At 40.9% G+C, this 14,899-nt stretch overlaps 1 protein-coding gene across 2 annotated transcripts in view; it reads left to right on the top strand.

Moving 5' to 3' along the window:
* LOC110521790 (collagen alpha-1(XXIV) chain) overlaps window positions 1-14,899 on the top strand; it is a 183,833-nt gene that overhangs the window by 151,667 nt on the left and 17,267 nt on the right. For both annotated transcript variants that reach the window (XM_036968553.1, XM_036968554.1), the window contains exons 42-47: window positions 7,973-8,029; window positions 8,459-8,512; window positions 10,003-10,056; window positions 10,166-10,219; window positions 11,755-11,808; window positions 13,937-14,044. In XM_036968553.1, coding sequence (XP_036824448.1) covers window positions 7,973-8,029; window positions 8,459-8,512; window positions 10,003-10,056; window positions 10,166-10,219; window positions 11,755-11,808; window positions 13,937-14,044 — 381 coding nt within the window. The remainder of the gene's footprint in view (window positions 1-7,972; window positions 8,030-8,458; window positions 8,513-10,002; window positions 10,057-10,165; window positions 10,220-11,754; window positions 11,809-13,936; window positions 14,045-14,899) is intronic.

Raw genomic sequence — 14,899 nt, 5'->3', positions numbered from 1 at the left:
TATAAATAGTAAAATCAGAGAAACTGATAATTTTGCAGTGGTCTCTTCATTTTTTCCAGAGCTGTATATAACATCACTAAAATCTAAAGCCGGCAGCAATGTACATCATACCAGCTCCTTCCTGGCCTCCAGAGAAAAACAAGCCTTGTGCCGGTAATAAAAACCTATTTCCAGCTTGAGCTTCTATGTTCTCTACATGAACAGTGAAGCTCAGCTTGTCATCCACCCACACTCCCAAATATTTGTACACTTTGACCTGATCGGGATTAGTTACATAGTATGTCCATCCAATGTAGCAATGACATGATTAGGCATTAGAAAATACCATGCATTTTGTTTGAACCGAATTCAGCTTCAAATCATACAGATTCTGTTGTATGGTGTTAAATGCTCTTTGGGCATTTTCAATTGCTAAACTAGATAAACTACTACCACTTGAATAAAGAACAGTGTCATCTGCATAAAATTAACATCTGTTGTTTTAATATGGTCCCAAATGTTGAGGATATACAAAATGAACAACAGTGGGCCCAAAATAGAATCTTGCGGATAGTTAATTTATAAACCAATCTAGAGCATGACCAGCAATTCAATAACATTTTAACCTTTGCACCAGCACAGCATGGTCCACGGTGTCAAATGCCTTCGATAAATCAATAAAGACACACAATGTAACTTCTTGTCAAGAGCACAATGGATGTCATTTAAAAGCTTCAATGATGCTGAAACAATGCTGTGGCCAGACCTAAAACGTGATTGCATTCCATTTAAGATGTTGTTTTCTTGGAGGTAGTCCTTCAGCTGCCTACTAACTAAGGATTCCAGTACCTTAGACAGTACAGACAATTTTGATATGGGTCGATAGCTGTCATCTAGCGAAGAATCTCCACCTTTCAGGAGAGGCAGTACAAAAGCAGATTTCCATAACTTAGGGATTTCCTTAATGTCAAGCGTGAGGTTAAAAATACGTGTTGAGGGGGAGCAATGATTTCTTCAGCTAGGTGTAGGAGGCGGGGCTCAAGATCATCAGGGCCAGGCGATTTCTTTCTATCTATTTCTTTCAGGGCTTTACGCACTTCTCATGAGAATGAGAACACTGGTGAAGGAGTGCACAGGGGTGTCAGGTAAATTCACAGGGGGCTCATTTAGACGTTTAACCTTTTCAAATAAACTGTCTGCATCTAGAAAATGCTGATTTAAGGCTTTTAGAATAGAGGTTCTCTCAGTTACAATCTGTGTGTCTACCAACAATTGTTTGGGAAGCTGTGTATCTTTTTTGCACTCCAAACCTTTCACTACTTGTCAAAATTGGGAGGGATGATTTAAATTATATGAGGTAGATCTAAGGTACTGGTCTGCTTTCAGTTTTCAGGTCATAGCCACACCCAGATTTCGAAGACGTTTAAAAGCCATCCAACCATCCGCCGAACCAGACCCTATTGCTTTAGCCCACATGGCATTTTGTTCCATTATGATTTTAGTAAATTCATCAGTAAACCAAGGGTTCTCTCTGCCCTTAATCATGATTTTTTTTTAAAGGGGCATGCCTATTGCATACATCTCGGAATGCGTTGTAGAAGTAAGAAAAGGCTAATTCGACATCAGGGATTCATTCAAATCTATTCCATTCAATGCTAAATACTTAATGTAAAAAACCTTGAATATCAAACTGCTTCCAGTTTCTTTTCGTAATGACACGTGGAGATCACTTAGGAATCTCTCACACAGGCAATAGCACAGTGATGACGTATGTAATTTGTCAAAAATACCAGATGCATTAAAACGATGAGAAGTATTGGTTAAGATCAAATCAATCAGAGGTTTTCAGATGATACTTTACATTCAACCTAGTTACACTGTTGACAATCTGAGTGAGATTATAGGTATTGCATAGAATTTTGAGTTGATCAGAGCTAGATGTTAACCAATCCTTATTAAGATCCCCCATCAAGACCAACTCAGAGTTGACATGCTGTGATAACAATTTGAAAATACAAATCCAATACAACCCCTGCCGACTACTGAATTCGGCAGGGGTAAGAATTTCAGGACCTGGGTTAGATTGCACATTTCCAGACAGTAGAAGCAGCAAGATAATGGCATGTCTAGATCGGGGGTTACAACATTTGGATTTACAGACAGCACTTGAACAACAATCCACAGTCACCAGAGTCTTTAACGACACATATTTCAGGAGATGTGTAAAGTTCAGAGACATGGTTAAGTACCAAGAGAACAGTCCTGACATGTAAACGCAAAAGTATGATTTCTCACATGTTGTTTGGGAGAAATGTGCAGAGTTCTCACATGCATTCACAGACCAAGAGTGTGGTTTTTCCCAAGGCACGAGGTAGAAAAAGTTATATATTCCCTCATTCACAGAGCAAGAGTGTGGTTTTTCCCAAGGCACAAGGGAGAAACAGTAATATATTCCCTCATTCACAGAGCAAGAGTGTGGTTTTTCCCAAGGCACAAGGGAGAAACAGTAATATATTCCCTCATTCACAGAGCAACGGGCTCTAAAAGTATCGCCAACCTTGTAAAAGCCAAGGGTAGACAACAGCAAAATGAGCAACAGCAGCATGTTTGTTTATTGCCCTATCAATTAACATGTGAGAGAAAACGCAGCGCTAAGCACGTACAAAGTTAACAGAACACTAATGTTAAATGAGCTACGACTTCATACAAAAAGCATTCCTTAATAATAATACAAACATAGCAAGAATCACTAATCAAATCGTCCAACAGCAGATCAGTAAAAAGTCTGCAGTGTACGCTAATGATGTGAGAGAGAGAGAGAGAGAGAGAGAGAGAGAGAGAGAGAGAGAGAGAGAGAGAGAGAGAGAGAGAGAGAGAGAGAGAGAGAGAGAGAGAGAGAGAGAGAGAGAGAGAGAGAGAGAGAGAGAGAGAGAGAGAGAGAGAGAGAGAGAGAGAGAGAGAGAGAGAGAGAGACCATGGCAGGCGGGGAGCAGTGCAGCAGGTAATAGGAGGAGGCCGGAGAGAGGCCCTCAACTAGGCAGGTCAAAAAGAAAACCATGAGGTGATACAATCGCTAACCAAAACCGTAATAAAATCGCTAAATTCCAGACCCGAATGGATGGTCATGTAAATGCAGGGAGCGGAATGTTTGGTGGGAGCCTCCTCCAAGTACAGCTAATGTGAGGCAACTCTACGAAAAGCATGCATATTAGATGACTGTCATTCATATTCCATTCACCCAGCTCAATGTAACATCAACAGGTTTAGGCTACTACATTATACTAAAATTTTCCCTGTACCCATCATGAGGTTACTACAACCTAGGCTATGAATGAAAATGTTAAATGTATACAATTTTGAGTAATCATGGTGACACATTTAATACAGCTGCACACTCTTGCCTGCATCTAGCTGATCTAGGGAGCAATCATTAGTTCAACAGTTGCCAATGTGAATTTCTATTGGACAAATTCAGTTTTTTTTATCCCAGTTTAATTTATTTAGCTTTTGTTTAAGAAACGTTTTTCAACAGAATCGGTGTAATGAATACACCCCATGATCAAACGCAAACACAATTTTGAGTAATCAAGGTGACAGAGAGTGACACGTTCAATACCACTCTTGCCTGCATCTAGATGATCTAGGGAGTAATCATTAGTCCAACAGTTGCAAATGTGAATATCTATTGGACCAATTCAGGCATTTTTATCCCAGTTTAATTTAGTTTGCTACTGTTTAAGATTTATTTTTAACAGAATAGGTGGAATGAATACACCCTTGATCAAAAGGAAAGACATTTCACTTTTATAGGAGCTACATAACAACAGCATGATCACTTTGCTCGTTGTATATATAATTCCTTCTCGCAACTATCTACGTGTGCACCTCCTCTCACCTTTTCTCTTCGCTTGTGGACTTCAGTGCACAACACATCAGCTGTCTGTGACCAGGCGAAAAAAACTTGACAAGCCAAACCTTCATATCATGACTGCTATAACTACTACACACAGACAACTATAAACCGCTTCACACAGCCTGTATTAAAAAAATAAAATCCTCAGCAATCTGACACAATACCTCATAATGACAAAGCGAAAAACACATTTTTATTAATCTTTGCAAATGTAATGCAAATAAAATAAAATACATCTTAATTACATAACTATTCAGACCCTTTTCCATGAGACACGAAATTGAGCTCAGGACCATCATGTTTCCATTGATCACCCTTGAGATGTTTCCACAGCTTGGAGTTCAGCTGTGGTAAATTCAATTGATTGGACATGATTTGGAAAGGCACACACCTGTCTACATAAGGTCCCACAGTTGACAGTGCATGTCAAAACAAAAACCAAAGCCATGAGGTCAAAAGAATTGTCCGTAGAGCTCTGAGACAGGATTGTGTTGAGGCACAGATCTGGAGAAGGGGAACAAAAAAATGATGCATTGAAGGTCCCCAAGAACACAGTGGCCTCCATCATTCTTAAATGGAAGAAGTATGCAACCACCAAGGCTCTTCCTGCTGGCAGACCAGCCAAACTGAGCAATCAGGGGAGAAGGGCCTTGGCCAGGGAGGTGATCAAGAACCCAGAGTTCCTCTTTTGAGATGGGAGAACCTTCCAGAAGGACAACTATCTCTGCAGCACTCCACCAATCAGACCTTTATGGTTGAGTGGCCAGACGGAAGCCTCTCCTCAGTAAAAGGCACACGACAGCCAACTTGGAGTTTGACAAAAGGCACCTAAAGACTCTCAGACCATGAGAACCAAGATTTAACTCTTTGGCCTGAAGGCCAAGCGTCTTGTCTGGAGGAAACCTGGCACCATGCCTATGGTGAAGCATGGTGGTGGCAGCATCATGCTGTGGGGATGTTTGTCATTGGCAGGGACTGGGAGACTAGTCAAGATTGATAGAAAGATGAACGGAGCAAAGAGATCCTTGATGAAAACCTGCTCCAGAGCGCTCAGGACCTCATACTGGGCGAAGGTTCACCTTCCAACAGGACAACAACCCTAAGCACACAGCCAAGACAATGCAGGAGTAGCTTCGGGACAAGTCTCTAAATGTCCTTGAATGGCCCAGACAGGGTCTGCACTTGAACCCGATTGAACATCTCTGGAGAGACCTGAAAATAGCTGTGCAGCTTGTGGCAAATTAGCAAACATTTCTAAACCTGTTTTTGCTTTGTCATTACGGGTTATTGTGTGGGGCTCCCGAGTGGCACAGCGGTCTAAGGCATTGCATCTCAGTGTAAGAGGCGTCACTACAGTCCCTGGTTCGAATCAAGGCTGTATCACATTTGGCCGTGATTGTGTGTCCCATAGGACGGTGCACAATTGGCCCAGCATCGCCGGGGTAGGCCGTCATTCTAAATAATAATTTGTTCTTAACTGACCTGCCTAGTTAAATAAAGATGAAATAAAGATTGATGAGGGAAAGAACAAGTTAATCAATTTTAGGATGAGGCTGGAACGTAACAAAATGTGGAGAAAGTCAAGGGGTCTGAATTCTTTCCGAAGGCACTTTATGTAGTATAGTTTTATCTGCTGAAAGGTGAATTAATCTCCATAGCAGTGGGAAGTAAGGGTGCTGAGTGTTCTGCAGCACCCCCAGAAGAATAGTCACACAAAACAAAATATGCAGACTGTATATATGCAGTACCAGTCCAAAGTTTGGACAAACCTACCATTTGTTTTAATTTGTACTATTTTCTATGTTGTAGAATAATAGTGAATCCATTAAAACTATGAAATAACACATATGGAATCGTGAAACCAGAAAAGTGTTAAACAAATCAAAATATATTTTATATTTGTAGCCACCATTTTCCACCATTTGCCTTGACAGCGTTGAAAACTCTTGGCATTCTCTCAACCAGCTTCACCTGGAATGCTTTTCCAGGTAGCCATGCTGGTTAAGTGTGCCTTGAATTCTAATTAAGTCACAGACAGTGTCACCAGCAAAGTACCCCCACACAATCACACCTCCACCGCGCTTCACGGATGGGAACAACACTGTTACTGGTGTCATTTAGTAGTGGTTTCTTTGCAGCAATTCAACCATGAAGGCCTAATTCTGACTTAACAGCAGCTGAAAATAGAGCCCATAGTATACATTACTATATTACGAGTATAGGGTCGCAAAGCTACCGGTAATTTACCAAAGTTACCGTAATCTTAAGAAATTTGGGTATAACAGAAAATCTATGGCAATCTATTGTAACTTTGGCAATTTGTACTTGAATAGCTTTAAAATATATATATATTCATATAGTATTCTTTTTTTTTAATCTGTCCATATTGTCCATGAGTTTCTACTAGATAGATCATATGGTTCCAGAGAAAATAGTATAATTAATAAAAAAAGGATCTAACCCTCTACTGTACATCGTTGCCCTCAGGAAACAGAAAACCTTTTTTGCCACACAAAAAGGAAGAAAGAACCCCAGAATCAGGTTTGAGAGGCAGTGAAATACTAGTTTATGCCCAACTTGTATTTTCTTATAAAAAAGAGTGCTTGTTTTTACTAGTGGCCCTTTTGGGTACTTCAGATTATCACAGCCTTATCGCATGCAAAATATATGAAAACATTAAATAAGATAATAAAAAAATTCAACATAGAATGACATAGCAGTAAAATATTATCCTAAATATAAACCATCAACTTTGTGAATCCATTGGTGTTTAATAGGATACATATTATTTCACTTAATAAATGTTCTGGAAATATCTGATTTTCCTTGGTGTTTTAGTACCCTTATGGCACAGTGTCGCCCCGAGGTAGCAAAAATGTATTTTCTTTAAATGTGGGGGATAAAAGTGATATTTTACTATTATTATCAGAAAGCCTAAATCTTCCAAGAAATAGGATGCAATTAGCAAAGGGCTAATCAAGAATGGCATTTTTTTTCAATTTACTCTGCAACTCAATTAACTCTGCAACTCAATTAACTCTGCAACTCAACTGTCACCAGTTTGATGCCAAAACACACATATTGACATAGTAAAATAAAAAGTGTCAAACAATATATATATATAAAGGCGATTTCATGCTGAAACCATCCTATTGAACACCAATATTCAGGATAAGGTTTTACTGCTTTGTCATCCAAAATATATATATATGTGCCACACAGAGGGACAGATATGACACCTGTGATAATCTGAAGTACCCAAAAGGACCACTAAATGTCATGTGATAGATTACATCAAATCCTTGAAAGCAGACATCCCATTTTTTATATATGTGGGCTATTACATTATTTTAACGTGCTCCTGTTATTATTTTGGATGTGCATAAAAAAAAAAAAAACATGGAACGAGAGATTAGATAATCCAGTGAAACTCGTACTTAGAAACATGTATAACTTGCTTATTGAGAACGTGCCTCACACATGCAATACAATTTACAGGAACCAGTCATTTTTTTTTTTTTTAGGAGAAATGCGATGTGTAAAGGCCAAATACTCGTTACAGCCAATTACAACAATGTTGACTGTCAATACTACGAACATATTGAGCAAAACACTGGATTTGTTTTCATCTTCTGTTCCTATCACTCATTACTGTAGCCTATGCTATTTAACAAGCTGTAGTATCAAGCCTTAATGGACTAGGATATTCCATGCCCCTAGCCGAGTCGGAGTTGAAGACAGCGCGAAGACCTTCAATAACCTGCAGAACTTGAGACATGTAGTGTTAAGCCATGGAATGTCTTGATTGGCCAGTGAGTGGTCAAACCCTCGTTACACGTACAACTCGTTTATTCATCAAAACACGCCATTTTGTGCCACCGCCAGCTATTGAGCTCATAATAACAGCTGTGGAAATATTGAGGACGCACTCCTGGACCTAGTGCGTTACCACCAGAGCTTAGATGTACCCTTGCATTAGGCTTATTAAAATAGAGCTCGACAAATCTTAGATCTCCGTGTTCAGCATATTTTAGGCCAAATGTCCTGAGTTATGAGCTGATTAAGTTTGTTGTGTTTCAGGGTTACCCCGGAGAAGACAGTAAGACATCAGGACCTGCCGGGCCACTAGGTGAACCAGTAGGTCTTGCCTTCCTTCAACTTATCCTTCCTATTCCTATGTGTGTGTGGCTTAGGGGTGAGTCAGAATGTCACCCTATTAAAGCATTATATAAGAGTTTTCTAATAGTGGTGTTGCTTGAGGTATAGCTGTCCAACCATGCTGAACAGAGGTCCAAGAGAGTGGATGTCCAAAGTGGTATAGTAGATGACCCTCAGTACAGATTGTAAGTAGTGTAACCTATGTGAAAGACGGTATTGTGGGCTAAAGCCCATACTATGACAGATACACTGGCACTTAGTGTTTCACTCAAGCCTAAACTAAGATGATCCATGGCAGAATGTTACAGGTGAAATACAGCTGTTCCTCAACATATTCAGAGCCCTAATGTACACTTTGTCACAATGTGGTCGCCCTACTCATCTGATGGTGTGTGTGTGTTTTGGCAGGGTCCCCCGGGCGAGCGAGGAGATCGCGGAGAGCCTGGAGATGAGGGATATCAGGTAAAACCAGCGTAAAAACCACAACATCAAATGTATCACAAAATCACATTTCAGGTTGTTTTTCTGTTCTGCTTCCTTTCTTCTTCTTTTTTGGTGCTGGGTTGAAAAGCAGGCCTGTTGAGACCACACATGCATATCTGAGACACAGAGCATCCCGGATTACTGAATTCCTAGCGATAAGCCAGGAGGAAATCTGGTGCTATTGGCATAGACACTGAAAACTCATACTGATGAAACACACACAAACAGTTCAAGTCAGGTGTGAAGTTAGCAGGACAAGATGAAAGTCGTGGAGAGTGGAATCCCAGAATCCCCAGCGGGACATTTGCCAGACTTCTCCCCTCCTATAAATAGTTTCCCAAAACGCAGCCCTCCTCAGACAGTCTGCCAGAGAGAGAGAGAGAGAGAGAGAGATAGCTTTAAAGGCCCAATGCAATGAGTAACAATTAAGTAGCTAACTGTGATTGTTTTCAATCAAAATTGCCAAAAGGAAGAAAATAAATGCTTCTTAGCAAGAGCAATTTCTCAAGCAAGAATTTTCCTAGGACTTTCTGACATTGGTCTAATTGGGGAGGGGAAGACTGACACATAGCTGTTATTGGTAGAGAACTCTCTTTCCTATTGGTCTATTAACTAATTTACCGCCTGGTGATGTCACCAGGCAGGCCAAAACTCCATCCCACCAAAACAGGCTGAAATTTCAGGCAGTCTTTTCAAACAGCTCTTACATTTAAAGGGCATTATCATAATTTTCACAATTTCACAGTATTATTCCAACCTCGTTTGGAAATATATAAAACACAGGAAAGTGTTTTGAGTGCACTGGGTCATTAAGCATTTATAAGCATTTTCCTGCTGAACTGGATCTGGGTTCAAAGTCACAGTGGCTAATCTTTATTTGGCACTTGTAGAGAGGCTTGAGTGACTTTCAGGATTCCATTAAACTAAAGGTCCTTAATGCTAACTGTGTGTGTGTGTGTGTGTGTGTGTGTGTGTGTGTGTGCGTGTGCGTGTGCGTGTGCGTGCGTGCGTGCGTCTCCACGGCCGGGTCGACCTATGGGGCTTCCCCCCACTTAGTGGTAAATTTATAGAGCCCATTTAGTCTGAGCCACCTACAGCCCACTGTAATAAAATATGTACCTACACAGCTTGGCCTGGGAACTACAGTACTATGTGGGTTTGTTATTCATATGGTATGCACCTTAGAGGACCATATGGTGTTTACTGCTGTTGAAAGAAATATCGATACTTGCACACTGTTTAACGCTCCCACATTGTTATTGTGAAACATTTCAACCTGAAGGGCCAGGCTTACCTCTGATAACCTTGTGTAGCACATAGTGGAACAAGACACAGTTGACTGTCCCCTGACCCCTAGCTGTCACTAAATGACCTGCCTTAATCTCCTCGTTTATATACCCAGTTGAAGTGACTTTGTGGCTGTAGTGTTTCACCCGAATATGATGTGTTTGTCTCGTTGTTGTTTTCAGGGTCATATGGGTACCACTGGACATCGTGGGGCTGTTGGAGCGCCAGGCCTTCCTGTAAGTCCAACACAATACTCTGTGTAGGTCTTATCAGCATTGGTTTCTGTGTCACATTTTGCACATTGACATAAGAATAAATCAAATAAGTGTGATTTTTGTTGTCTAGGGAACACCAGGGGAACCTGGAGAACAGGGCCCAAAAGGAGAAATGGGAACTCAGGTGCGTGTGTGTGATTATTTGTGAATCCCTGTGTCTGATTCATGCTGCTCCAGGCTTGGGGAAAGGAAAGGACAGAGTTTGTTAAATCATGTTTCCCTAGATCTCTAGATGAACTGTTACAGTACACTGTAGATGGTCAATAAAGTGTTATTGCCAGGCTACTGTAGAAGCCTTCCTACAGGCTTCCTTGGCTCTGAACACCACGAGGGTTAGGTTTAATAAGCAATCACCTGTCCGTACTATGATAGAAGAGACGACACTCACTTCCAAACTGCAACTCCTAACATGATAGCTGTTAGATAACCGGAGAGATAATTGGTTTTAACCTATCCCTCTTTTTGCTCTCGATCAACGATCTGAAGTGCCAGCGTGTAAGCATTCTCTCGCCTTTGCTTGGTTCTGCTACCTCCTCATAACAGAAAACATGAAGGGAGAGACAAAAACGATTTTACTGCCATGAAATCAGACTGGGCCAAAACAATGCAGACAGGGTTGAACATCGGTGCCTTTGATATTAGAGAAAGAGGAATGAGGAATGAAGGGAAATGGGGGGGGGGGGGGGGGGGGGGGGGTGAAAGAAGATAATTGTTTGTTTGGCCACCCACTGTGCACTTCATGCTTCAATGACTCTTCATTTTCTTATTTTATTCTCTGAACACGAAAGGCAAGCTTGAGAATATATACTGGAATGCAAAACGTTGGCATCAGTTAAACTTCTGGGAAAAATGAATTACTTCACTTCAAGTCTGAATTATTTCACCTCAAATCACAATAATTTTGTTTCAATTCTGAATTATTTCACTTGAAGTCTGAATGATTTTAACTGCAGCTTAATAATGTGAATATACATTTTCAGCTGTGAAAATGCTTATTTCTTACATAACGTTGCTCTTCATGGAATGTAGCTCTTTATGTATATTATTCTTTGATCTACATATTTCCTAACACAAGCTGGGTTATCTACATACTGTACCTAGTTCTAAACACCTTTGACTTGTTAAGACATGTGAGTTGGCCTATTTGCCTATTTATTCAGATTGAGTGGATACTGTATAGAGATAGGATTCCTGTGAATGTATTCACCTTGGCGTGGAGTTTTGAATAGAGCCTGAATGTGGTCTTCACATATTGCACGCACGTTAGGCCTTAGAAATATATACCTTACTAGAATAACACAAGACTAGAGGTCCATGAGTTAAACATGCACTACACAGAACTCTAATAGAATATGTATACGTCCATTTAGTTTATTTATTTTTTAAGGATTTACTGGTACTAAACAGTTGGAATGTATGCATCTGTCTGTCTGTCTGTCTGTCTGTCTGTCTGTCTGTCTGTCTGTCTGTCTGTCTGTCTGTCTGTCTGTCTGTCTGTCTGTATCTATGTGTGTCTGTCTGTATCTATGTGTATCTGTCTGTATCTATGTGTATCTGTCTGTATCTATGTGTATCTGTCTGTATCTATGTGTATCTGTCTGTATCTGTCTATGTGAATGTGTATATTATTAGATTGTGTGTCTGTGTGCATTTGTACAGGGCTTAGAAGGAAAGAAAGGAGTGAGGGGCCTGACTGGGACCGCTGGTGTTGAAGTAAGTATCGCATCACCACAATGCAGAGTGGACATAGAGTGAAGACTGAAGGAGATGAGAGAGATGTAGAGAGGTACAGAGGGAGGAAAGAGATATACTCAACCGTACATTCTGTACTACAGTACTACAATAAACAAACCCCATGCAATAAGTTGCTTGGAGAGGACATTTACATCGTTATGGACTGCTTTGTATGGGGGAGAAACAAGGTGAGAGAAGTGGAGAGGGTGAGAGAGAAACTGGGAAGGAGAGATTATGGGGGGAGGTCATGGAGTGATGGAAACAACACAGAAAGAGTTATTGCGGAGAGCATGCTGAGTGATGGTATTTACAGAGCACTCCATAACTATGTCCAGAACATACACTACCGTTCACAAGTTTGGGGTCACTTAGAAATTTTCTTGTTTTTGGAAGAAAACCTTTCTTTTTTGTCCATTAAAATAACATAAAATTCGTCAGAAAAACAGTGTAGACATTGTTATTGTTGTCAATGACTATTTTAGCTGGAAACGGCAGATTTTTTATGTGATATCTACGAAAGCGTACAGAGGCCCATTATCAGCAACCATCACTCCTGTGTTCCAATGGCACGTTGGGTTAGCCAATTGAAGTGTATAATTTTAAAAGGCTAATTGATCATTAGCCTTTTTGCAATTATGTTAGCACAGCTGAAAACTGAGCTGATTAAAGAAGCAATAAAACTGGCCTTCTATAGACTAGTTGAGTATCTGGAGCATCAGCATTTGTGGGTTTGATTACAGGCTCAAAATGTCCAGAAATTAAGCACTTTCTTCTGAAATTCATCAGTCTATTGTTCTGAGAAACAGAACAGTGCAAACTGACTAACCAGAATACAAAGAGGAGTGGGAGGCCCCGGTGCACAACTGAGCAAGAAGACAAGTACATTAGAGCGTCTCATTTGAGAAACAGACGCCTCACAAGTCCTCAACTGGCAGCTTCATTAAATAGTACCCGCAAAACACCAGTCCGTCCCAACGTCAACAGTGAAGAGGCGACTCTGGGATGCTGTTTCTCAAACTAGACACTAATGTACTTGTCCTCTTGCTCAGTTGTGCACTGGGGCCTCTCACTCCTCTTTCTATTCTGGTTAGAGTCAGTTTGTACTGTACTGTGAAGGGAGTAGTACACAGCGTTGTATGAGATTTTCAGTTTCTTGGCCTTTTCTCACATGAAATAGCCTTCATTTCTCAGATCAAGAATAGACTGATGAGTTTCAGAAGAAAGATCTTTGTTTCTGGACATTTTGAACCTGTAATCGAACCCACAAATACTGATGCTCCAGATACTCAACTAGTCTAAAGAAGGCCAGTTGTATTGCTTCTTTAATCAGCTCAAACAGTTTTCAGCTGTGCTAACATAATTGGAAAAGTGTTTCTAATGATCAATTAGCCTTTTAAAATGATAGACTTGGATTAGCTAACACAACGTGCCATTGGAACACAGGAGTGATGGTTGCTGATAATGGGCCTCTGTACGCCTATCTAGATATTCCATTAAAAATCAACCGTTTCCAGCTACAATTGTCATTTCCAACGTTATCAATGTCTACACTGTATTTCTGATCAATTTAATGTTATTTTAATTGACAAAAAAAATAGTTTTTCTTTCAAAAAACAAGAACATTTGTAAGTGACCCCAAACTTTCGAACGGTAGTGTATTCTCTCCATGAAGTGACATTTCATTGGGTTTGTTTTGTTGAAGTAGCAAGACAGAATGTTCAGTGCAGTATACCGAATAGTAAGTCTTTACAACATTAGAACATAGCAATAGGTTGAGGTCAAAATGAACTTCCCTTTATTTTCCATAAAACAGTTTTAGATCCCAGTCCATCACTGCCAGTCAGGAATGCATCTCTTAATTCCAGATGTCTCTGAAGGTAGATGGATATACAGCCAATTAATGGGGGAGGAGGCACTGGAAAAGGTTGGGAGATGAGAGGGTTAGTGAATCGTAGCATAGCTGGTTGGATCAACTGCACTAGTGATAAGTGACCTTGTCTGGCTGAGACCTGAACATTCAGGTTAGCTCCCATAGCTAATGCCTTTACAAGTATTTCCATGGAGACTTGACAGATTGAGTCTGATATTGTTGTTTTGTATTTCCCAGGGGGCCATTGGTTTACCTGGACCCAGAGGCATGGAGGGATACGCTGGGCCTGACGGCCTCCCAGGACTAGTTGGGTTACCAGGTTTTCCAGGGAAGGCTGGGCGACAGGTAGGCATCATATCCCAAAAAGATCACAGTCTATTTTTGATGCATTCATTCCGCATGGTTACAGAGTTAATTCCGCATGGTTACAGAGTTAATCATGCGTGGTTACAGGGTTAAAACAGAAACAACTCAAAGGGTTACGTTTAATTTCAAGTGGTTAAGATTAGGGCTATGGTTTGGGGAAGGTTTAAAACAAAATTACCACCAGGTATCATCAATATTCTCATGTATTCTCACGGCTTGCTAGAACATTGTGAACTGCCGTGGCGCAGGGGTCTGAGCGGCGCAGGGGTCTAAGCGGCGCAGAGGTCTGAGCGGCGCAGGGGTCTAAGCAGCGCACACTGGCTCCACACATCTAGAGTGTGCTCCCTGTGCTGGGCAACCATTTTTTACGGTGAGCGCAGAGGAATGCATATATCGACATTCTCGGGACCTTTTCAAACGTCCGAAATCGCAGTGATCAGTCAACATATCCTGTCCCTCACACACACACACACACACACACACACACACACACACACACACACACACACAAACACACCAGTGGAGGCTGGTGGGAGGAGCTATAGAAGAACGTGCTCATTGTAGTGGCTGGAATGGAATCAATGGAACGGAGTCAAACATGTGGCTTCCATATGTTTGATGTGTTTAATACCGTTCCATTGATTCCATTCCAACCATCACAATGAGTACGTCTTTCTATAGCTCGTCCCACCAGCCTCCTCTGACACACACACACACACACACACACACAGTCGCAAAAACAATCAAGCGCTTTGATGAAACTGGCTCTCATGACTACCGACACAGGAAAGGAAGACCCAGAGTTACCTCTGCTTCAGAGGGTAAGTTCATTAG

Source organism: Oncorhynchus mykiss, chromosome 30 (assembly GCF_013265735.2).
Source record: "Oncorhynchus mykiss isolate Arlee chromosome 30, USDA_OmykA_1.1, whole genome shotgun sequence".
Taxonomy (NCBI): domain Eukaryota; kingdom Metazoa; phylum Chordata; class Actinopteri; order Salmoniformes; family Salmonidae; genus Oncorhynchus; species Oncorhynchus mykiss.
Note: the sequence above shows the minus strand (reverse complement) of the source record. Positions and strands in the feature narration are given on the sequence as shown.